The sequence below is a fragment of the Lepidochelys kempii genome, chromosome 9, assembly GCF_965140285.1.
Source record: "Lepidochelys kempii isolate rLepKem1 chromosome 9, rLepKem1.hap1, whole genome shotgun sequence".
Lineage (NCBI taxonomy): Eukaryota > Metazoa > Chordata > Testudines > Cheloniidae > Lepidochelys > Lepidochelys kempii.
In genome coordinates this window covers 60,301,939-60,325,105 of record NC_136388.1, presented here as the reverse complement: position 1 = coordinate 60,325,105, position 23,167 = coordinate 60,301,939, and the positions used below count along the sequence as shown (strand labels likewise).

The following is a 23,167-nucleotide window of genomic DNA, read 5'->3' as shown; positions in this document are numbered from 1 at the left end:
ACATTCTTAAGCAGCCACCAGAGTTAATATGACCTGGATCTCCCAGCGGAGCAAGCACATTTGAACGGGCTTGGATGTGAACATTGACACATGGGTTAGAAGCTGGGAAGGACAGCGCAGCCACGAGCAGTGTGTTGAGCTGACAGAGGGCACCTAATGGGCACCAAAGGCATTAACATTTGGACTCGTTTTATTTAAAATTTTCATTAACAGTTCAGAAAAGAGAGTAAACAGCAAGTCACTGACAATTTCAGATTAAAAAATCAATAGTACCCCTTCACCTGGAGTAACCCATTCAGACAGGCGACGAGAATATTAGAGGTGTGGAAAAACTCTACTATGAAGAGAGATTGAAAACATTGGAATGGGTTATGTTAAAGAGGACACATGGTAAAAATATAAATAATAATGGCTCGTCTGGAGAAGGTACACTGTTCATCCTTTAACATAATACAAGAACGTGGGGACGTTCAATTAAAGGAAATACTCTTTCACACAACACACAATTAGCCTGTGGAACTCATTGCCACAAGCTACCTTTGAGACCAAGAGCGTATCAGGATTTGGAAAGTATCTGGATAGCAAGAGCATCTGGAGTTAAAATGAAAAGGGGTTAAAAAAAAAGGCTTGGGCAGGGATATAAACCTTCATACTTCAAGGCATCAGCCAACCCCTGATTGATAGGGGAATTAAGAAAAAGTTTTCTCCATGTGCAAGTCATTCCATAACTGCCCACTACAGACTTTTTCTCACCTTCCTCCAAGGCCTCGGGTGCTGGCCACTGTCCGAGACAGGATACTGGGATAGATGGATCACTCCCTATGCTGCTAAACTGGGTGGAGTTTTGAACAGCAATGAAGATGAAGAAAGAACCCACGGGTGCCGCGGGGAAATCAGATGTGGACAGAAAAGCTGAAGATGAGTCAGTTGGGAAAATTGCCTAAAATCAGTAGAAAATTGGTCACAGAACCCTGGCCATTCAACAGGAGGGGTGAACGTCTAAGGCAGCAATGCCACAAGATACCCACTGCGGGGGACCGAGTGGGCAGTGCGGTTCTGGAGCTGTGAGTTTACAATGAGCAATGTCAACACAAAGGCAGCGGAACGGCTCCATGTCACAGAGGAGAGAGTTGTGGGGCTGCGGTGAGACCACAGCTGGAAAATGGCATTAGTTCTTGGACACTGCATCAGTGATGTATAATCCCATTGCTGCATTCTTGTTCTCTCTGTACCTGCTACAGTTGGGTTACCAAGATGAGGGTTGATCAAAAAGTTTCTATTAAAACAAAAACTTTTTGATCAACCCTTATCTTGGTAAACCAACTGTAGCAGGTACAGAGAGAACAAGAATTGGATTTTTGACAAAATGAATGTTTTCATGACAAGTGTCTGCATTCCGTAGGAAACTGCAATTTTTCATTGAAAAAACAAACACCCAGAACGTTTTGATTTGGATAATCAGCTGAAGTACTACATGGGAGTTGTAGTTCTGATTCTTCAAGATCCCTTTTTCCTCTGTGCCTCCCCCCAGTTGGACTCCATGTCCCATGATGCACCACAGCCAGGGACTCCCATGATGCACCACAGCCAGGGACTCCCATGATGGACCCATGCTGAATCCTGGGAGATGCAGTCTGACTGGTGAGCCCAGCCTATAGAGGAGAATGAGAGCATAAGGCACCCAAACTACAACTCCCGTGAAGCACCTCAGCAGCATTTCTGATTCAAAATATTTTAGATATTGGCTTTTTTTTTTTTTTTTTGCTTAAAAGCCAAACTCTTCCATGGGAAATTTTGATGAAAACTTCTTTTGTTTTTTCATTCTTGCGGAAATTTTCCATGGGGGAAAATGCCTATTTCCCAACCAGCTCTAATGAAGACCCAGACCCTCTCTTGTCAGACTGGTCCTTGGAGAGCAGTGTGGCTCTTGGAGCTGGCCCTTGGCACTAGTCTGCACTGCCTCCACTCTGTTCCTAAAAGCTCCTTCCCAAAGGATCGAACACTGTACCCTGCAGGGGCTGAGACAAGGTATTCCACAGCCAGGAGAGTTCATTGGCGAAAGGAGACGGTTCAAACCTTCTGCTGTAAATCACTTGCATTGTACCCATTCCAACTGTTACTGGGAAATGCCTTCATTAAATACGTCTAAGGACATGCTGGGAGTTTCTTTCTGAATTAGTCCTAACTGCGTCCTGAGCAGCACATTTCTGGGGCAGACTCAGAGCTGGAGTAAACCAGCACAGGCCCTACACTGAGTTACGCCAGCTGAGGAGCTGGCTTACAGAGCTCCTCCAGGTGCCCGTGGGTAGAATTCATTGCGGATCAGCTATAAGTACAAAACAGGGAAGCTGCTGGTAATTCTGTGGTAATTCCTGGAGTTTAGCCCCCTTTCCTCTTTTTATTTAATTGGAGTCTTTTTGGGGGAGAATCCCAGCTGTTTTGAAATTGCTTAGTAAGATGGGAGCTCTGTATAGTACAGCAGGGGTGTCTGCCAAGCTGTGCCCCTTTAAGGCAACTGATCTGAAAAGACAATGTTCCTTTGAGGGTGAGTTGAATATGCCTCCCTGAGCCAGGGCTGGCGACGTTTATATTAAAGTGTTTGAAGCAGCCTTGTCCCTACAGGGAGGAGGTAGCGGGCGCTACCTCCCACCAACTGCCAGCAGCCCCAGGTGCAGCTCTGGGAGTGCAGCGAGAACCTGAGGCCCACTCCCTGCTGCAGCTGCTCACACGCACCACACTGGCCACCTGCTGCATCCCAGTGGAGGGAGGAGAGCAGCACCAGCGGCTCTACCGCCTGCATCGCTGCCGGCTGTGGGAGCTTCACGGAGAGCAGAAGTGCCCGACTGGCTCTGCCTCAGTCTGGGGCAGAGCCTAGTAAAGGACAGATCTCCTCCCCCATGCAGCTCCACAGGGGGAAAGAGAGGAGAAACTGAGAGTGCCAACAGCCATTAGAGCCCTGCCCTGGCCCAGGTTAGAGAGCAGGGGCTGCTCTAGTGGATGCTAGCCGGCAATGCTCCCCTCCCCTCCCCAACAGGACTGTACACTGGCTGGGGATAGCCAAAGCACAGCGCAGTCCAGCCACTCCCCCTCCCCACCCTTGCACCGATGCTGGGAGGAGGGAGGCAAAAGGAGGCGTCTACAGCAGCCTTATGCCTGCCAAGGAGTCCTTGCACAAGGGGATTCTCCCACAGGTTGGATTCTGCTTCCTTTGTGCCAGCCACATGGGACAGGGCAGAGAGCCTGCCCCTCAGTACTGACTGTGGCCCCTGGGCCTTTTGGGCTGGACACCCCACTACAGGAGGAAGGACTTTTTGCTTCCCCTTATTATCAGGAGGACTCGGTGGGCCAGCCTGACACAGTATGCATTTTAACTACCCGCAGCTGGATTACCATAACATTGTTTCTGCTCCTCCCCTGCATTAAGAGACGCTTCTCTCACCCCCTTGTCATCACCATGCAGCCAAAGGAAGCTCTAGAAATAGCTTGCGACAAAAGCTTCCCACCGCTGAGTCTCACTGAGGTGCTTGGGACAGAGTGTTTGAATCAGAGGCACTCATTCCTCTTGCAGTCCCTGTCACATCCTCCCCCCTCCACACAGCTCAGTTACCAGGAGAAAAGACCAGATTCTAGGCCTTTGACACCGACCTCAGTGTCCAAGCTGCAGTGAAGAAAAATACCTTCTCTGTAACAGTCAGGTCAGAAACGCATTCTGATTCTTTGAAGAACAAATTCAGTACAGAATCATAAACATGCAGTGCTGGAAGTACTGTTCTTGAAAACCTCCAGTGACTGGGATTCCAAGATTTTCCTAATGTCTAACCTAAATCTCCCTTGCTGCAAACTAAGTTGAGTCCTTCCTGTCCTACCCTCAGTGAACATGGAAACCAATTGTCCACCATCCTCTTTAGAACAGCCCTGAACATATGTGAATATATGGTAGCTTTAAAATGACCTGACTTGGAAGAGGAAATAATATCTGCTGGAAAACAAGTTATTGAGAGGAAGGCTTGCCCAGTGGCAGCCAAGTTCAATTCCCAGCTCCACCACAGACTCCCTGCATGACCCTGGACAAATCACTTTCTGTGCCTCAGTTCCCCATCTGTAAAATGGGCATAATAGCACTGCCCTGCCTCAGAAAGTCAGGTCTGGGTAAAGAAATTAACAATTGTGAGGTGCACTGAGAGCCTTATATAGATGCTCAAGAGACTAAAGAAGCAAGTGCTAAACCACTGGTCAGTGTTTCTGTTACATAGAAATGTGGACATTCTGGAAATGTATGGAACGGCTCGTACTGCCCAAACATTATACCTTTCTGAAGGAGGAAAGGGATCATGTAGCTAAGTGGTTATCGCTTAATTTCCTGTTTGAACATGCATAATACTTCTGATATCAAGGGAGGGACATTCACCAGAGCCCTCTCAAAACCAACTCCACAAACTGTCATGGGAACTTTGTACCTGCTTCCTCAGATTGTACTAATTTTTGACATCATATTTGAAAGGGGAGGCAGGCAATGTTCTAAAATGAGAAAATTCACATATTCCCTCATGCCATGAACACAAGTCCGGCTACTGGAGAAATGAATCACTGTGTTGGAGGGCAGAATCAATATCTCTTGGCTTTAAAGGCTCTGTACTTTTGCCACCTACACATCTGTAAAAATCAAAAGAATGACATTTTCTTTGTTTACAATCCAGTTTTTTATCAGCTCTGATGATGAATAATGACCAAGATACAAGTCATCTCAACCACCGTTTTGAATCTCTGGTCTCATCAGTCTGTAATTTACTGAGTCTTCTTAATGCTAATCAATGGTGCTAGCAAAGAGCAGGGAATAACCTTGTTTGGTATTCTTAATTTGGGGCAGGGGAATCAAGTAGATGTTTAGCACGTTTGTTAAATTTTAACCCCAAGGCAATTTGCATATTGCTTTATTGCCAAGACTTCAGCTGATTTCTGATGTCTGAAGAAATTCTGACTAGTGACTGGACTTTTGTTCTAATCTTAGCTAATGTCAGATGCAAACTTTGAAATGGTACAGACAATTATTTTAAACAGCAGACTTGCTGTATCTGGAGCCTGATCAGAAGAACAGCCAGCCCAGATTTGCCTTTTCTGATGTTCCTCTGTGCTGTCTGATTTTGTTTGACCCAGGCTAGCATGGTGCTGTGAGATGCTAGGAAAAAAACCTGCAACCACTGCTTTGCTGCTAGGCAGAGATTGTTACACAAGAGACAAAGGTGAACAGTAACAGACCAACCCTAGGGCACACTCCACCATGCAGGTGAGCGAGGTACTCCAAAATCAGAGGCAGGCATCCGAGACTAGAAGGTAAAATTGGCGAGGTCAGAGAAAAAACTAAACTATGTGATTGCAATGCTGGGGAAAGACGCTGGACTGACAGCTCTACAGGATAGTCTATTTTGTGCCAACCTCAGAGCAGGTCCTGCAGCGGCAGTGGCTGGGAAAGTCTGTTGACACTTCCCCGGCATGCAGCACCCACCTCCGGGGCTATCTTTCAATGGCTTCTTCAGTCCTTCGCTTCTCTGTTGAGGCTGCCAACTAGGGGACTTGGTGCCATTTGCAATGCCTGGTTTTGTGACGTGTGTAGTGTCCACTAAGGGCTTCATCCTGCTCCCCTGACTCCAATTGCAGCACAACTGGGCTGTATGAAGTGGGACCGTGAGCCCCAAAATTATTTTACACAAGCAACTGGACAGCCATCAGATAATGACAACATGGATGGCATGCTCCCGCTTCACGCAGCAGTCTGTCACAGCACACTGCACACGTTAGTGCACTGTAGCAGTGTCCACAAGGGACGTTACTGCATGGAAAGCTAGGGTGCTCTAGATTCACAGCCCGGCTCGCAGGGCACTAACGTCCCATGCAGACAAGCCCTGGGTTACTAGCTTTTTGGGCAGGACTTGATCTCCCCACCATTAACCTCTGTTCCAGTGCTAATATAATTACAGAATATCTAGCTCTTGACAGCAGTAACAGATGAAATATTCAGAATAAATCAGCAGAAACAATCTATTGTCTCAACAAAACAATGGTGTCAAAGAGCAGCATCCTCTTCCCAGAATTTATGGTGGGGTTCTCTTCTTCCCTTTTCTGCTGCTGTGTCCCCACTCCTGGTCCTTATTCATTGCAAACAGTGAGCATCCTGGGGCACAAAATGTCTTTTTAAAATACTTCTATTCACAAGCCTGCCTTCTCTAATGTTCTAGGTTTGAATAGCCCCACGCCCATCTATTGTGCCATGCAAATACATAACAGTAAATCCCGTGGAAGACTTCGTATCCCTTTATGAACTTCTTGAGTTCTGGGAGCCATTTAAATACACTATGAAAATATTTTTCAGATTAAAAAACCCAAACCCCTCCCATTTAATTTATCCCAGGGTAGGGATAAATATGACAAGTTTGGGTGAATTGCACGAAATATGTCAACAAACCCAAGAAAACAAAATGTTTGGTTAGGACACAACCAGGAGTTCATGTTCAAGGAGATCCCAGCCAGGCTGCAGTGCTGCTTTCCAAATTTTTCACCCCAGAACAGATGGTTAGGGTTGAGTTACAAATGAAAATAGTTGTCACCCTGTTTGCTCTAGCAGCAAGGTTGCGGGTGGCTACAACCCTGTGGAATCCTTGTAAAGACAGCCCTTAACACAGCATGGCTACTGCAGCATTCAGCCTACTGCCATGCGAGAGCCAGCACTCACTGCTTACTGTCCAAGTCCTTGCTGATGGGGTGGGAACTGAAGTGTGCACTGATGATTCCTCACCATTTGACCACAGCCCATTTACTAAGAGATTACGTGCTGACAGGCTTCAACCACTGAGAGCCCCCCATGTTCCTTTAATCTTATTTCTGGCCAAGCAAATGTGTAGTGGGGTTGACAAGTAATTAGATAAGACAGGCATCTTCTGAAAGAATTACCTATCTCTTGGTATTGTTATCTCTTGGTATTGTTGTGTGGGGTATATAAAACAAATTTCATTTTTAGCCTGCAGCTCACTGAGCACCAGCTTTGTCCTATTTGTATAATCCTAGGGAATTATGTGAGCGTGTTGCTATGCACACATCTCTTGGTAGCTTCCCAAATGACCAGCCACCAGAGAGATTAGATTTGCTAATGCTGAGGATCCTTCAGTGAACTGAAGGATGTTGGACACTCAATGCAGCACAAAACAATTCAGTTCTGGACCCCCAAAGCACAGAGTTGACAAACTGCACTTCAAAGTTCCTCTCTGCCCCTTAATAATTTCGTTTACTGCCCTGAGGCGTGTCCTCAGCTAACCTCTTCTCACAGCTTCCTCCAAACTCCCACTTCTCCTGGGCAAGCCAGCTTGCTAACTGCCAGACCCCAAAGCTTCCATGGTTTATTTATGCTACCCAAATAGGACAGGGGCTGGGGGAGAATGGGGAGTGACCAAGCTCTAGTGCAATGGAATATACATGTCCTGGGGCCTTAAAAAAGTAATAAGGGAAAAGGAACTTCTGTTCTCTCGCTGCACTTTGATTAAATCAGTAGCCAACAGTATGGCAAGTTCTTTGTTACAGACTGTCCCAGGGTGCTGGTATCTAAAGGACTGAGCATGGTAGACAGCAAATCAGACTCCAACCCAGCTCTTCCATTGTTTACCTATGAGGTCTTGGGCAATCGACTTTCCCTCAGTGCCAGCTTCCCCACGCATAACAGGAGGCTGATACTTGCCTTCCTCAGTGGGGCAGTTAACCATTCCTCACTGACAGGTATATGAGTGCAAAGTGTTAGCAGTATTAATGGTAAATCAGCAGAGACTGCTGTGGGTTAGCAACCCCAGTGCCCTGCACCAAGCAGTGAGAGGCCCAGGTTTGGGTCCCAAGTTTGGACCCCAGTCTGACTGGAAGTGGGGTGCTGGGGAGGTGGCAAAACATTCGGTCCCCAGGGAGTGGGCAGAACACATTGTGTCAATCTGCAGCCTGCCCTTGTGGAAAGTGCTCATGCAACCCTCCTCAGCCAAAGACCAGTGGCCCAGGTGCAGAGCCTGGAGGGAGGAAGGTGAAAATTGCAGGGAATCCTCTCTAAAGTGCTCTCCTCCCCATCCCCCTGTCCCCAGACACTGGATACCCACACAGAAGCCATTTACAAACGGGATGCAGAGAACACTTTAAAAAGACATTCAAGCTAAAATTCCCATTAAGAAAAAAAGATGAACATGCTTGCCTGGATTGTTAACCCCATCTTCATTCTCAGATGGCAATCCTTAGGGGAAACCTCATTTACTTTTGTCTTGTTAACACTGATTGTTTACTTCTGCTGTTTTGCTGAACTTGGAGAATGAAAATTGATTGGCCAGTTTCCCTTGTTGGCGCTTGTGCACGAGCCCTTTGCGGCAAGGCTGGGTTGCAAATGCCGCGGGGGAAGGGAGAAATCACAACCACATGCTGTTTTCACCGGACTTCCAAAAATACCCCCAAAAAACAAAAACAGAACAAAATTTTGTTTCTAACCAAAACTAATTTTGGGGGTTAAACAGCTCTCAAGGTTTCTGGCAAGTTGATATGGGAGCTGCAATGCTGCTGTAGCCCTTGAACCCTTCCTGACATTGACCGATGGCATCTTTCCTGCCAGACTGGACTATGCTGGTGATGCTCTCTTTACTTTCTTCACGGCAACACTGCATTCACTGCAAGCAAATGGCTACTTACTGATGAAGTTGGCCTGGCCGGTGAAGATGGTGTACTGGAGCTCGTAGGAGCTGACACTGAACTCATCCTCCGAGATCCAGTGGACTGTAATGGTGTCATGGGAAGCCGTACAAAGCTCCTCTCGGACAGACGGTGGATTGGGTGCTGCATGGGCGACAGATGACAATGTAGAGATAGTAAGGGGTTTTTACATCCACTTGAGTGACACCTCATAATGGAGACAGTCTCTATATGGAGGGAGCACAGACACTGCACAGAAAAACCAATTCTATGTGTTGTTGAGTGACTGCTGGAGTAAAATGGAGGCTTCATGGTGCAAAACGGAGGCTCCTGGGAGGGCTGAGGCATCAAGCAAGAGGGACAAGGCTAGGAGATCTATGATTAATGTGGTCACATTGAAGGCTTAGGCCGCTAATTAAAGCCCTGCATCTGGTTGGCACTGATTTTTTAACAACCTTTTTATCTGATAAATGTTCTGGACACAGATGATATTTCTCCTCTTATATTATCTTCTTGGAAATGTGATAGATGGACCCAAAGATCAGCTAGCTTCTCTGGTGCGTTTGTCTCCTCAGCAGCTTTAAGTAGCCTTGTAAAGAAACACAGGTATGTCTCTACTGCAGCTGGGTGAGGTAATTCCCAGCCCAATTAGACGTGCTCATTATAGCTTGAGCAGAGCTAGCATGTTCAACATAGCAGTGTGGCCACGGCAGTACGGCTATTTTCTGTGTGCTACCTTGAGGCTATGCCCTCTGCAGATACTATACACTACATGGGCAGCTTTTTCACCCACTTTCTTCAAATGTAGAAGAAAACCTGTGAAAAAGGACTGCAGCACATCAGGATGGGAGTAGCCCTTCATTGCTATTACTTGCATTATGGTGTATCTTTTATTCTTATGTGTATTACTGTCACACCCAGAGACCCAAATCTGGATCAGAGACCAGATGTGCTAGGTGCTGTTTGAACACAAAGGTAGACATGATCCCCGTCCAAAGGAGCTTGCAATTTAAGGTCTCAAGACACATACAAAGGGCAGCAAAGAGGAAACACCAAAATATATTACACGTTAAATGGTTTTTTTTTCAAATGTACTATGGGCTGCTCATTTCCTGTGGGCAGTATGGCAGGAAGTGGGGTTTGAAGGAGATTCCAGGGATTTTTTCAGGGAGGTTATTCCCAGCATTCAGCAAAGTGGCGGACGTCAGCACCACTGGTGAAGCAGAGGAGATGGGAAAGGGGAAGTAGGAGATAGCAGCCAATGTGATGAGAGATGAGAGCAGATATGAAGGGGCAGAGCTGTGAAGGTCCTTGGAAGTGAGACACTTCAACTGGATGGGGTGGAAATAGGGGAACCATGGGAAGCATTTGAAGTGGGGTAGGGTGGTCACATGTTCAGATGGAAGATGGCCATAGCAGCTGACTGGATAGAAGTGATGGGAAGGGTCCGAGAAGGAGGATGCTGTACTCAAGCCTGGGGATGAGAATGTGACTCAGAGGTTTTGCAGAAAGGGCAGAGAATTGTAACAAATTTCAGAAACAGACACCCTAAGAACATGCCTGAACACCAAAAGCCCAAGGACTGAAGACTGGCCGCTCCATTACCATGCCCAGTTACAGCATCAACAAGCAGTTTAAAAGACGAGAACAACTTACAATGTAATTTATATTAAAATACTTTCCACCTCATCTGAGAGGAGAACGAAGGTTACAGCATGTGTTAGGAAAGCAGGATCAGCACAAACCTGTTAGATAATCCAGCCCCTCCAGCAGTTTCTTTTCTCTGGAAAAATCTAAAGCAAAGTTTTCAAAGGCATCGTTAAAATTGATATCTGGTATCAGCACTTGAGAGGATGCAGTTGCCATGGCGACCCTGAAAGAAAGAAAAGAGCATCAATATACATTAGGGTGTGTTTGGACAACCCAGCCAGCAGTTAGATTGCTGATTAAAAAGGTGCAAACAGCCTTACAGTGATGTAACATGCCAGGAGGAAAACCATCACCGAAAGCAGCTTCTCTGGGGAAGCAAAGCAGCAATCCCCTGGGGAAGGGCCTGGTGGCTTTGCTTGCTTTTGTTGTTGTTGTTAGTGACAGAAGCATCCTCCTTTTGCTCTTTGAAACAATCACAAACATTATGCTGGGCTGGACGGGGCTGCCTAAGTGACAGCGCTGCCTGTTCTTCCAAGGAAGGCCATGCTCCCATTCACACTTCATGTTCACCTTCTGAACAACTTGCCTCCCGTTGTCCCAGCTGGACATCCGCGATTCCAGACTGAGTGGCACCCCACATCTGATAAGATCCCTAGTGAGGATTCTCACAGGCCTTGTCTGCACTAGGACATTTCTGCTAATATTTCCCACTGCTCAGGGCCGGCTCTAGGTTTTTGCCGCCCCAAGCAAAAAAAAAAAAAATGTTGCCCCCCCCCCCCTTTTTTTTTGGCTTTTACACGTTTTCACTTTGCAATGGGTTTTTTTGTTTTGTTTTGGGTTTTTTTGACTGTTTACAATAAAAAATAATGAACACAGAGAATCTGTAGTTAGTGAAATAAAACAATTTCCTACTAGTGTACTCATTTAATTTAACAAAATCACAATTACAAACAATTTGGGTTCAACTATACAGTGTAATGAAACACGTTAGGGTCTTCCAGTGTGCCCAGTTTCTCATAAATTAAAAGAATTTATATGAACTGAATTTTTCTGGTTTTTATACTTGCGTAGTCTTTTAATCATTCAGTGAAATCTACATTTTTTGCAATGGTACTTTCAACTGAAAGTAATGCGAGTCTTGACAAACGATTTTGAGACATGGTGGACCTCAAATAATTTTTTAGTAATTTCAGTTTTGAGAAACTGCGCTCACCAGAAGCCACTGATACTGGTAACGTTAAAAGAATGCGTAATGCTATAGCTGTGTTTTGAGTGAGGTGCTTGGGATTGTACATCCCGACCGCGGGCCCCCAGCCCGATCTCAGATCCAGCCCTACCCCTGCAGAGGGGACAGTAACCAACAGAGCGGCTGTGGGGCGGGGCAGCTTTGGGGACGGGGGCGGACCAGCGGCGCCCGCCCAGCGCTGAGCTGCCCGGGGCAGCGGGTCCCTTACTGCCCGCGGGTCCTGCCCCGATCCTGGGCTCCGCTCTGCTCGGCTCTGGCTCCTCCGCCGCTTGTGACACATGTGTCAGGGGCGTGCAGGGGGGAGGAGCTGCATCGCCTCACTTCCCCGGCAGTGGGGGGCCAGGGCAGGGACTGGCCCCGGACCGGGACCCCAGCGCTGACCCCACTGCCCTGCCCCATGCAGGGGCTCATTGGTTGACTGAGCAGGGCCAGGAGAAAAAAAAGGGTGGCGGGAATGCCGCTCCTGGAAATGTGCCGCCCCAAGCATGTGCTTGCTTTGCTGGTGCCTAGAGCCGCTCCTGCCACTGCTGCCTCTCCCCTGGTGGCTGCAATGGTGTGACTTAGAGCACCAGCACCCACCAGTGTTTTCAGCACTGAGTTGTGCCAGTCAGCTCTAAACAGGGTTGGACTGGATTATCCAGTAATCTCCTGGGGCCCTGTCTACACCCACTAGTGAGTGTATGTTACAGCTTCCCCTCTATGGCCAGTCCACAGAGGATATGAGCCAGTTACAGCCCCAGTTAAAGAACCTGACTCTAGTTCACACAGTAGCAGCTTGTGCTTTTAGCTCTGGAGGTCCTCAGTGCAATTCCTGGTGTTTCAGCACAGTGGGCGGCTGACACAACCACCACTAGTGGAACTGAAAGGGAGGTAACCGTGACCAATAATTATTCAGCAGATGAACCCTAGTGCCACTGCTCTTTCAATGTTTCACCTATTACTCTCACCGGCCATTCTCAAATTCCTGTACCTGTCATACAATTTGCTGGTGGCCCTGTGCCATGCTGCACGCTGTACCTCTGTAAAGCACTTTGATACCTGGCAAGAGTACTCTTTGTGAACACCACTTCTGTGGCTGTGGGGCTTAGTAAGCAGATAAAGATGCTTCAGAGAGTCAGAAAACGGGCAGGGTTGAGGGAAAACTCTCACAGGATAAATGAGCTTCCAAGGGATAAGGGTCTGTGCTAAGAACTGCTGAGATAGCTATTTTTTCTACCACTCAAAAAATCACATGCGCCATTTTCTCCTGGGGATTCAAACCCGAGTTGGCTGGCCGGTAACGCCTAGCAAGCCCACCTCTCAGCCACATTCCTGGCAGTCTGCAGGAACCGTGCATGGTCATTCTCTTTCAGGATATGTTCCGCTTGATTGATGAGGACCGTGGAGCGCTCCAGGCACTGCCGACAGTTAGCTACCTGCTGGGCCAGCTTCCTCAGCTTCATAACCTTGGAGAGAGGAGCAGAGGGGAAACAAAAAACAGTCAGAAAACAGCACTTGAAGAAGATCAGCAAGGAGCCCTGGGAACTGGGCTTATTAATCAACTGGCTAAAGCTGCCTTGTTCAGGACAAGGCTGACGGAGAGGCTGCCCCAGTGGCTTACCCTCTGCAGTGTCCCGTGAGCACATCAAAGGCATTGCTGTAAAACCAAAGAAGAAAGCACTGGTCCTAGCAGAGGAAGCTTCTCAATGAAAGTCAGCAGGAGTAAAACTCTTGTGCTGCGGCCGCTCCCAGCCGAACAGCTTGTTGTGGAAGAGAGAGTTAAAAAGAATTTAAAGGTGCACTCTCCGTGTTCATTTAGATTACAGAACAGAGAGACTGAAGCCCTGGGAAAAAGGCTCTTGGTTTCTCTAAAGGCTTGTGTGATCAAAAGTGATGCAGCTGCTCTTCACTTTTCACATTTTCAAACTCTGAGGGCTTAAATCTCACCTTATTCCCTTTACTTAAGCACACACACACACACAAAAGATATTCATGTAACCCCCCTTTTTGAGTTGGCCCTAATTTAGGAACGAATCTCCTCTTTGAAAGCAGGTCAGCACAGTACAAGGAAACCTCACGCTTCTCTAGAGCAGCTCAGTCAGTGCGTGTCTCAGACTTGCACTCAAAGCATTACAGTTTCAGTCACAAATGGTTTTGTAACTGCAACCAGGGGGTGAGATGTGGCAATAACATGGGATGGGGAAGTAAGCTGTGACACCTGGAATCAGATGCAAACTCAACCAGCTGTAAACATGATCAGACACGAGCATGCACAAAGAATGACAGACATCTCAAAAGCAGTCAATCCCACTCTGCACCAAGCTCCATTCAGATATCAGGAAGCCCATTTCTAAGTGGCAAGATAACAATTAACTTGTCACCATTCCCTGCTTCAAAGTCTTTGCTGCATTTTGGAAGTCATATTGTTCCCTAGCCACAGTTCAAATAAGAGGAAATCCAGTACTGTCAGGGAAAACAATTTCCAGCAATTCAGCTTTTTTGGCATGGAATTCCTTAAGCGTGTTTATTGGCTGTTTAACCCTGGTCACTCAATTACAGACCTAAAAGTCGCAATTCTTCAACAAAAAAACTTCAGAAACAGACTCCAACGAGAAACTGCAGAACTGGAATTAATTTGCAAACTGGACACCATTAAATTAGGCTTGAATAAAGACTGGGAGAGGATGGGTCATTACACAAAGTAAAAACTATTTCCCCACGCTAATTTTTCCCCTACCGTTACTCACACCTTGTCAACTGTTTGAAATGGGCCATCCTGATTATCACTACAAAAGTTTTTTTTTCTCCTGCTGATAATAGCCCACCTTCATTGATTAGTCTTGTTAGAGTTGGTATGGCAACACCCATTTTTTCATGTTTTCTGTGTATATACATTTTCCTACTGTATTTTCCACTGCATGCATCCGATGAAGTGGGTTTTAGCCCATGAAAGCTTATGCCCAAATAAATTTGTTAGTCTCTAAGGTGCCACAAGTACTCCTCATTCTTTTTACCTGATAAACCAAAAATTCACAGCACTGATGTTGGAGGTTCTTTGGTATCATCTCTCTGACTTTCTTCGGCAAAGCATGGTGACAAAACCGAGGGCACCTCGCGGCAGTGGGGTTCGCAATGAAACCAGAATGAACAGTTTTTCTTATGAGATCAAATCCCAGAGTCCATACTCAGGGAAATGTCATGTTGAAGTTCTCAGAAACACCTCAGAACTGTGCTGAGGTGAGGGCCTCCTAGGGAATGATGTTGAGATCTGCAATGTGTTGGGTGAGGCAATGGTTCTTCTACCCACTCCAGTGCCCCAGGGTGACACACATGTTTCTTTAGTGGAGAAATTCTAGCTGTGATAAGTGCACTCACCCAAGGAACCAGCCACCTACGTGATGCCCAGAATGGTAAATCTCCATGAAAACATCTTTATTCTCAAGGACAGATTCAAACTGTCTTCTGATGAAAACCTTCTCTTGCCCTTTGCTGCCCAGCTAGCCAGGAAAGTGTGCCAGTCCCTAACTTTTTCAAGGCCACCTTTGAAGAGCACGTGGATGTCTCAGGATACTGAGATGGCTGCAGCTACTGTACATTTGGTTCTGGGGAACTAACAAGCCTACAGATTGAAGTCCGCTATCCACAGTATGGGTGCAGCCTTCCTCACCCTGCCCTAGCCCATGTGCCCCCACTCCCATGACCTCAGAGACCTGTCTAAGCATGTGTCATAAATATAGGGGGAGGGTAGAAACCTTTATGTATGCAGTAGCATAAAATCCCTCCTTGGCAGCTGTACTGGATTGCTTTACCTGTAAGGGGTTAAGCAGTTCAAATAACATAGTTGGTACCTGACAAGAAGGACCAATGAGGAAAGAAGATACTTTCAAATCCGGGAGGGGGAAGGATTTGTTGTTGCTCTCTTCTGTTGTTCCCTCTCCGGACTGAGGGAGAAGCTAAGCAGGCATTTTATGCTACTGCATACATAATGGCTTCTACTCTCCCCCTATATTTATGAAAGCATGAGAAGGCGTTAGCTTACACGTGGCCTCTGACAAGGCTGTTCATAAGGCTGCTGCTCAGTGCCCCAGTTTGTCACATGTGGGCATTGTCCCATCAAACGCTTGAGTGCAACATGCTGCTACAGGCGATGCAGCCATCAGGGAGCAAGAACTTTCAGTCACTGCTAACCACAGCTGCATGGGAACCACGGACCTAGGTGGGAAAAGCTCCCCGTCCCACCCCCGCTGCCAAGCCATCCTGCTTTGGTAAAATGCCCCCATGGCAGTGCCTTACTTAGCAGGAGTGGTCAAGGAGAGAGACCGCCTGGAAATCACCAGAGCAACCAAGGACGGGTGCTTGGCTGCTTTCATTTTTCTCCTCATTAGAGAAAACATTTTGGGCACAACTTTCTCTTTGAACCCACAGCTGAGGCAGGCCTGTCCTGCTTTAGTAATGTCTGCCCCCACCCAGTACTGAGACAAAAACGAATGTGATTTTGACTGGTATCAGATGGGACACCAATGTGATGAATGTGCTGCTCCACCCCCAGCGGCATGGTGCATGCAAAGTCACGCCAGTGGGGGCAAGGTGGTGTGCTCTTCAGAACGGCACCCCTTGAGGCATGACCTCATATGCACCGTGTGAGGTCACACCAGCGGGGGTGGGGTCGCACTATTCACAGAAGTACTGGAATGTCCCGTAGTCTGGGAACAAGCCTGTGGGCACTCTACTGCGGCTGCCCTGGCCTATGGAAGGGTACGAGCCCAGAGACAGAGACTTATCCTCCAACAGCTACCAGCTAATGCCAGGTGTCAGAAATACACTGAGCTGCATGCCAGGGTGCTGTCTCAGGTGGGCTCCTGTCACCTCTTTCCCATCTGCACTCTACCCTGCATTCTGCAGCCATGCCAGCCTGCCTCCCCATGGCACTCCCACTTGGGGATCCAGGAAACCCTTGAATAAAATGTACTTGAGAGAAAAAAGATTTTTTTAAAACTCTCACTGTCATCACTCTGCTCCCCGGACGCTTTGCTGGAGTCAGAGAATATGTTTGGATCTGACTGGGCACTCCTGGGTCTTACGTCAGAGGCTGAAGAAGTGATGTGAAAGGGCATAGAGTCAATACAATGGGAACTGTATTGTCAACCACACTGAAAATACTTCTACACCTGAAAAATCCAGCCCATCTTCAGGGGAAGTTAGTGGACACTGGTAATGGGAGACACAAGGTAGGTGAGGTAACATCCTTTATTGGATCAGCTTCTGTTGGAGCGAGAGACAAGCTTTTGAGCTTACACAGAGCTCTTCTTCAGGTCTGGGAAATGTCATGCCTAAATACAAAGTGGAACAGATTGTTTAGCATCACTAGTTAACCCATAGGCCTAGTTTGACTTCTATATTGGGGGACCGGGGGGAGCAACTCCAGTTAGGCCAATGGGGCCGTGTGTGTGTGTGTGGGGGGCAAATTCCACATCTACCAGAGGCTTGTAAATTTTTTTGGGGGGGGGCAATGCCCCCCACCCTCCCTCACCTCTGACCAAGCTTGTCTCTCTAATATCCTGGGACCAACATAGCTACAACAACACTGCATCCTGCTGATGGGACAGAGTTACACCGCCCTGCAGGACAAAACCCCTGTCATGTTTCCGAGCACAGCAGATCCTGAGCATGCACACCTGCACACACACCCACATGATGGGAAGTATATTTCCGAAGGTATTCTCAATGGTAGTATGTGTGTTTAAAACAGGCCTCCTACAGTAATTAACCCCATCTCTCAGAGCTCAGCCCCACGCTGACATGCCCCATCCGCTTCCCACGCAGCACTGCTCAGCGGAAAGGCGTCACATCGATGCATTTTCAATAAAACAGGTAATCAACTCTGTGTCAGGGCAGGGACGGGAGAGACAGCTTCTCCTTTAGCTCTACGGTGATCTCATCAATGCATCTCTCTGACTGCACCTCAGCTTGTGACAATATGACCAAGGATGTTGATATTTTCTCTCACTTCTATGTATTACACATGCTCAAGTGTGTGCGCCCACATGCACATGCCCCCTTAAGCACACCCACAGTCCTCATCAAACACAGGCACATGTGCACACACATACCCATACACCCAATGCATGTGGACTTGCACACTCCTATTCTCAGAGTCCCCCTTATTTCCCTTCCACACCAGCATATGTCTAACCATACACAGGTACACACACACAGATCTGCATGCATACTGGTACACAGCAAATATACCTAGACTTTGCTCAACACACGCCCATTCCTGCGCAGCATTAGTCCCCTTCCCAGGTGAGTTTTCTTGCCCTACTATTATTTTGTTATATTTTTCTATTTTAACTAGAGAGACATGTATTTTGCTGAACTCCCCAAAGCCCACATGACAGTAGCTCCCAGAGCTTTTCACTTGTCAGTTCCTGAGTCAGAGCCACCACCCCGGAGCATCCTGTCAGTTTGAAACCCCTGTCCATGCTTCGGAAATCTGACAAGAAACAAGAGCCAGAGCCTTTGGAGCTGACAGGGAGAATACTTGAGTCACTCTTTCAAACTGTCAACATTGTCAGCACTTTACAATTAAACAGCACACTAATGCCCTTCCTGACACCACCGCCATGCTCACATGGCAACGTCGACAGGCGACTGATGGAAACTGCACTTCACGTCACCTCAACACTTTGGATCACTTCACAGCTCCTACCCCAAGCAGCCCTTGCACTTTCACAGGTATCTATGACAAACAAACAGTCCAACAATATAACCAACCAGCTCTGAGAACAGCAGCCCCCCAAACAAAATAGCAACAAAACCCTCATACATGGCACACTGCATCTCTCAACACATACCCCAGGAAACAGATGCACTCTGAGATGCACTCAAAGGCCAACTGACCCTGGCAGTGCTGGATCAAGGCAGAAGTGAATTCCTGCATCAAGGCTCCTGCTGCCAGCCCGCTCTGTTTTAAAGTGAGGAGACTCTTGCTTTGAGCATCTCTACCAACCACAACTGCCACCCATTCCCACCGGGTGAGAGCTGGGGCTCTTGCATAACCAGACAACCAGCTTCATACTGGTGAAAAGGTACATTGTGAACTCCATCGCACACTGACTTAGCTGGAAGTGTAAGCGCTTGCTGCTGAATAGAAGGGGGGAGAGAGCTGACACTAGTTTAAATTAGGGATGACTATTAATCACAGTTAACTCACCTGATTAACTCAAAAAAATTAATCGTGAGTACAAAAATTAATCGTGATTAATTGCAGTTTTAATTGCACTGTTAAACAATAGAATACCAATTGAAATTTATTAAATATTTGTGGATGTTTTTCTACATTTTCAAATATATTGATTTCCATTACAACATAGAATACAAAGTGTACAGTGCTCACTTTATATTATTTTTGATTACAAATATATGCACTGTAAAAATGATAAACAAAAGAAACAGTATTTTTCAATTCACCTCATACAAGTGCTGTAGTGCATGTCTTTATTGTGAAAGTGTAACTTACAAATGTAGATTTTTTTTGTTACATAACTGCACTCAAAAACAAAACAATATAAAACTTTAGAGCCTACAAGTCCACTCAGTCCTACTGCTTGTTCAGCCAATTGCTCAGACAGACAAGTTTGTTTACATTTACAGGAGATAATGCTGCCTGCTTCTTATTTACAATGTCACCAGAAAGTGAGAACAGGCATTCACATAGCACTGTTGTAGCTGGCATTGCACGGTATTTATTTGCTAAACATTCGTATGACATGCTAAACATTCGTATGCCCCTTAGTGCTTTGGCCACCATTCCAGAGGACATGCTTCCATGCTGATGACACTCTTTAAAAAAATAATACATTAATGAAATTTGTAACTCAACTCCTTGGGGGATAATTGCATCTCTCCTGGTCTGTTTTACCCGCATTCTGCCATATGTTTCATGTTATATCAGTCTCAGATGATGACCCAGCATGTTGTTCGTTTTAAGAACACTTTCACTGCAGATTTGACAAAACGCAAAAAAGGTACCAATGTGAGATTTCCAAAGATAGCTACAGTACTCGACCCAAGGTTTAAGAATCTGAAGTGCCTTCCAAAATTTGAGAGGGACGAGGTATGGAGCATGCTTTCAGAAGTCTTAAAAGAGCAACGCTCTGACACAGAAACTACAGAACCCAAACCATCAAAAAAGAAAATCGACCTTCTGCTGGTGGCATCTGACTCAGATGATGAAAATGAACATGGGTCAGGCCACACTGCTTTAGATTGTTATCGAGCAGAACTAGTCAGCAGCATGGACGCATGTCCTCTGGAATGGTGGTTGAGGCATGAAGGGACATATGAATCTTTAGCATGTATGGCATGTAAATATCTTGCAATGCCGGCTACAACAGTGCCATGCGAACGTCTGTTCTCACTTTCAGGTGACACTATAAACAACAAACAGGCAGCATTGTCTCCTGTAATGTAAACAAACTTGTTTGTTTGAGCGACTGGCTGAACAAGAAGTAGGACTGAGTGGGCTTGTAGGCTCTAAAGTTTTACACTGTTTTATTTTTGAATGCAGTTATTTTTTATATATAAAAGTCTACATTTGTAAGGTCAACTTTCATGGTAAAGAGATTGCACTACAGTAATTGTATTAGGTGAACTGAAAAATACTATTTCTTTTGTTTTTTACAATGCAAATATTTGTAATAAAAGTAAATATAAAGTGAGCACTGTACACTTTGTATTCTGTGTTGTAATTGAAATCAATATATTTGAAAATGTAGAAAACATTCAAAAATATTTAAATAAATGGTATTCTATTATTGTTTATCAGTGCGATTAATTGCGGTTAATTTTTTTAATCACTTGACAGCCCTAGTTTAAACTTCTGAATGGTCCCAAGATGTTACCTCACTTAAGAAAATAAGAATGGCCATACTGGGTCAGACCAATGGTTCATCTATCCCAGTGTCCTGTCTTCTGACAGTGGCAATGCCAGGTGCTTCAGAGGGAATGAACAGAATAGGGCAATTATTCGGTGATCCATCCACTGTCATCCACTCCCAGCTTCTGGCAAACAGAGAACACTACTGAATCTATAGGCCTGAATCAAGCTAGCAAGGTCCTTGCAGCTGAAGAAAAGGTCGCCCTTTTCAAGCTCAGATAAAAACAGCAGGACGAGTGCAGATGTCACCTGTGCATCTACCTGCACCTGAAGATCTAACCCGACACCCAAACTGTGAACCTGTGGGACAAGTGGCAGGTGCAGATATCATCTTGCCATATCTTCCAGTTGTTTCCCACAACCTACCAACAGCTCCCTCAATCTCATCTCACCCTTCCCACTGGCCTACATCCCAGCACTGACCTCATTCAGAAAACGAGCAAGTCATCTCCTTGCACCAACCACAGCAGATGAGATGGAGTCTCCGAACTGAGTGCCATCAGCATAATGGAAGCACTGTAAACTCCCAGCTGGCCAGAGGGCCTCATATGTACAGTGACCAGATGAGGTGATAGGATGGACTCAGGAACATCCCGTCTGAGAGAGCCCATGGATTAAACAAGCCATCACTCGAAACAACCTTCAGGGACCTGTCAAAGAGACAGGAATGGGGCCACTCCACAGTGCCCCTGCCATACCTAGGCCTGAGGCTAGACTGAGTTGGGTGAGGGAAATATTAGCTAGACCTGTCCTGGCACAACCCTCTCAGCTCCCTGTACTAACAAGGGGAAGGCGGACTAAGGTATGGCAGCCTCCTCAACTAGAACTGGTTGGAGAACGGCTTGCTGCACTTTTGGCAAAAAGTGTCAATGAAATTTTCTCTTATTCATGTATATTTTCAATTTTTTGGCAGAAATTAAAAAGCCAAACTATTTCTGATTTTGGCCAAAATATTTCATTTTTTCATTAAAACATCAATGGTTTTCATGGACAGCAGACTCTTTTTCTGAAAATTTTCATTTAATCCAAAACTCAATGTTTCCTTAAAAAACAGTTTACAAAGAATATTTTCACCAAGCCCTACTGTCAATGCCAAACAATAGCTTCTTCAACAGCGCCATGCTATATAGCCTTCTTCAGGATAGCTGGCCCTACCTAGCTGAAGAGTGGCCTCAGCAATCCTCACCAGGAGGGGGCCAGCACTTCCCCCGAGGTTGTCACCTTCCAGGAAGAGTAAGGGCCCACCTGGGGCAGTGTCACCTGAAACTCCCATAGCATTCCACAACCACAGTGTGTAACCCCAGTGGAATGCAAGCAGACAAGACTCAGTTCTGGACCCCTTCAGATGTTACCCGGCCAGCCCAGAGGCTGACAGGACAGTCCAGAACTGAGTGACAGCATCCACAAAAAGAAAAGGAGGACTTGTGGCACCTTAGAGACTAACCAATTTATTTGAGCATAAGCTTCCGTGAGCTACAGCTCTCTTCATCGGCATCCAATGAAGTGAGCTGTAGCTCACGAAAGCTTATGCTCAAATAAATTGGTTAGTCTCTAAGGTGCCACAAGTCCTCCTTTTCTTTTTGTGGATACAGACTAACATGGCTGCTACTCTGCAACCTGTCAAAAGCATCCACAAAGACTCACTGTGAGAAAATTCAGCTTGGTACCTGAGTGGAGACATTCCCAATTTACTGATTATTAGGACAGACAGGAGTCAATTTTTTATATATAGTTATAATATTGACAAACAATATCGATATTGATTTTTAAGATTTTTATCAATTTAAATTTTCTCATCTGTGTGAAATTATGCGTTTTAAGCATCTTTTTAATTTTATCAATTTTAATTTTCACAGTTGCCAGACATAAGGGTGGGTGCGACAATAACTGAATGAGAATGTTAAGATTTAAAAAGTTAAAGCTTTATAAACTGTTAAAAAAAATGTCGTCAACATTTCAGGCCAAATTTTCAAAGTAAACATTCTTAAATCAACAAATCAGACCTGTTTTTACTATTCATTTGTAAGAACCAAATTACAAGCCTAATTCAAAACACTAAAACGCTGGATTTTGCCTATTAAAGTCTTCAGTTCCAACAGCTACAAGGTTCGAGCAAAAATAAATAAATAAAAATTAAGAAAGCTCAGACTTTTTGTTACAGGTACTGGAATGCATAATTATTTGTTAGAACCAGCCGATCAGATTTTGAAAGCCCTCAGAATTTGAGCATATGTCTTTATTGTAGAACAAAATGTTGAGTGGCCCAAGTTCGTCTTCGTAGAGGAACATGCAACATTTGTCTTGAACTTTTCTGAAAGGACAATGATCTTTCCACAGACACCAAAGTGAGTGGCACTGCAAGTACACATAATGCCACACTAGACATGACAGGCAATGACTGGGTTTCACTTTTCCAGTATTCAAGTGCGGTTATGCTGTCATCACAGGGCACTTCACGCTCCATGTACAAGTCAAAATCATGCCTCCACTCTTCTGCCTTTTAAGGGAAAACATGCAGAATATTTCCATGGCTGCTAACATTGTGTGACATCTTAGCCTTGATAAATGTATCAAGTACTTTAGAGTTAGCAAAAGAGATCCCAATCCACAGGATCCAATATGCCATCGGGGACATTGTGGGATATGGTTGCCTT

The 23,167-nt window shown here is 45.8% G+C and overlaps 1 protein-coding gene across 5 annotated transcripts in view; it reads right to left on the bottom strand.

Annotated features, from left to right (window-relative positions):
* The window catches only part of MID2 (midline 2), a 339,116-nt gene that overhangs the window by 50,500 nt on the left and 265,449 nt on the right, over positions 1–23,167 (bottom strand). For 4 of the 5 annotated variants that reach the window (XM_073360610.1, XM_073360614.1, XM_073360612.1 and 1 more), the window contains 3 exons: positions 12,893–13,041; positions 10,446–10,573; positions 8,701–8,844 (listed from right to left, as the gene is read on the bottom strand). In XM_073360610.1, coding sequence (XP_073216711.1) covers positions 8,701–8,844; positions 10,446–10,573; positions 12,893–13,041 — 421 coding nt within the window. The remainder of the gene's footprint in view (positions 1–8,700; positions 8,845–10,445; positions 10,574–12,892; positions 13,042–23,167) is intronic. The other variant, XM_078854215.1, reaches the window with a different exon arrangement.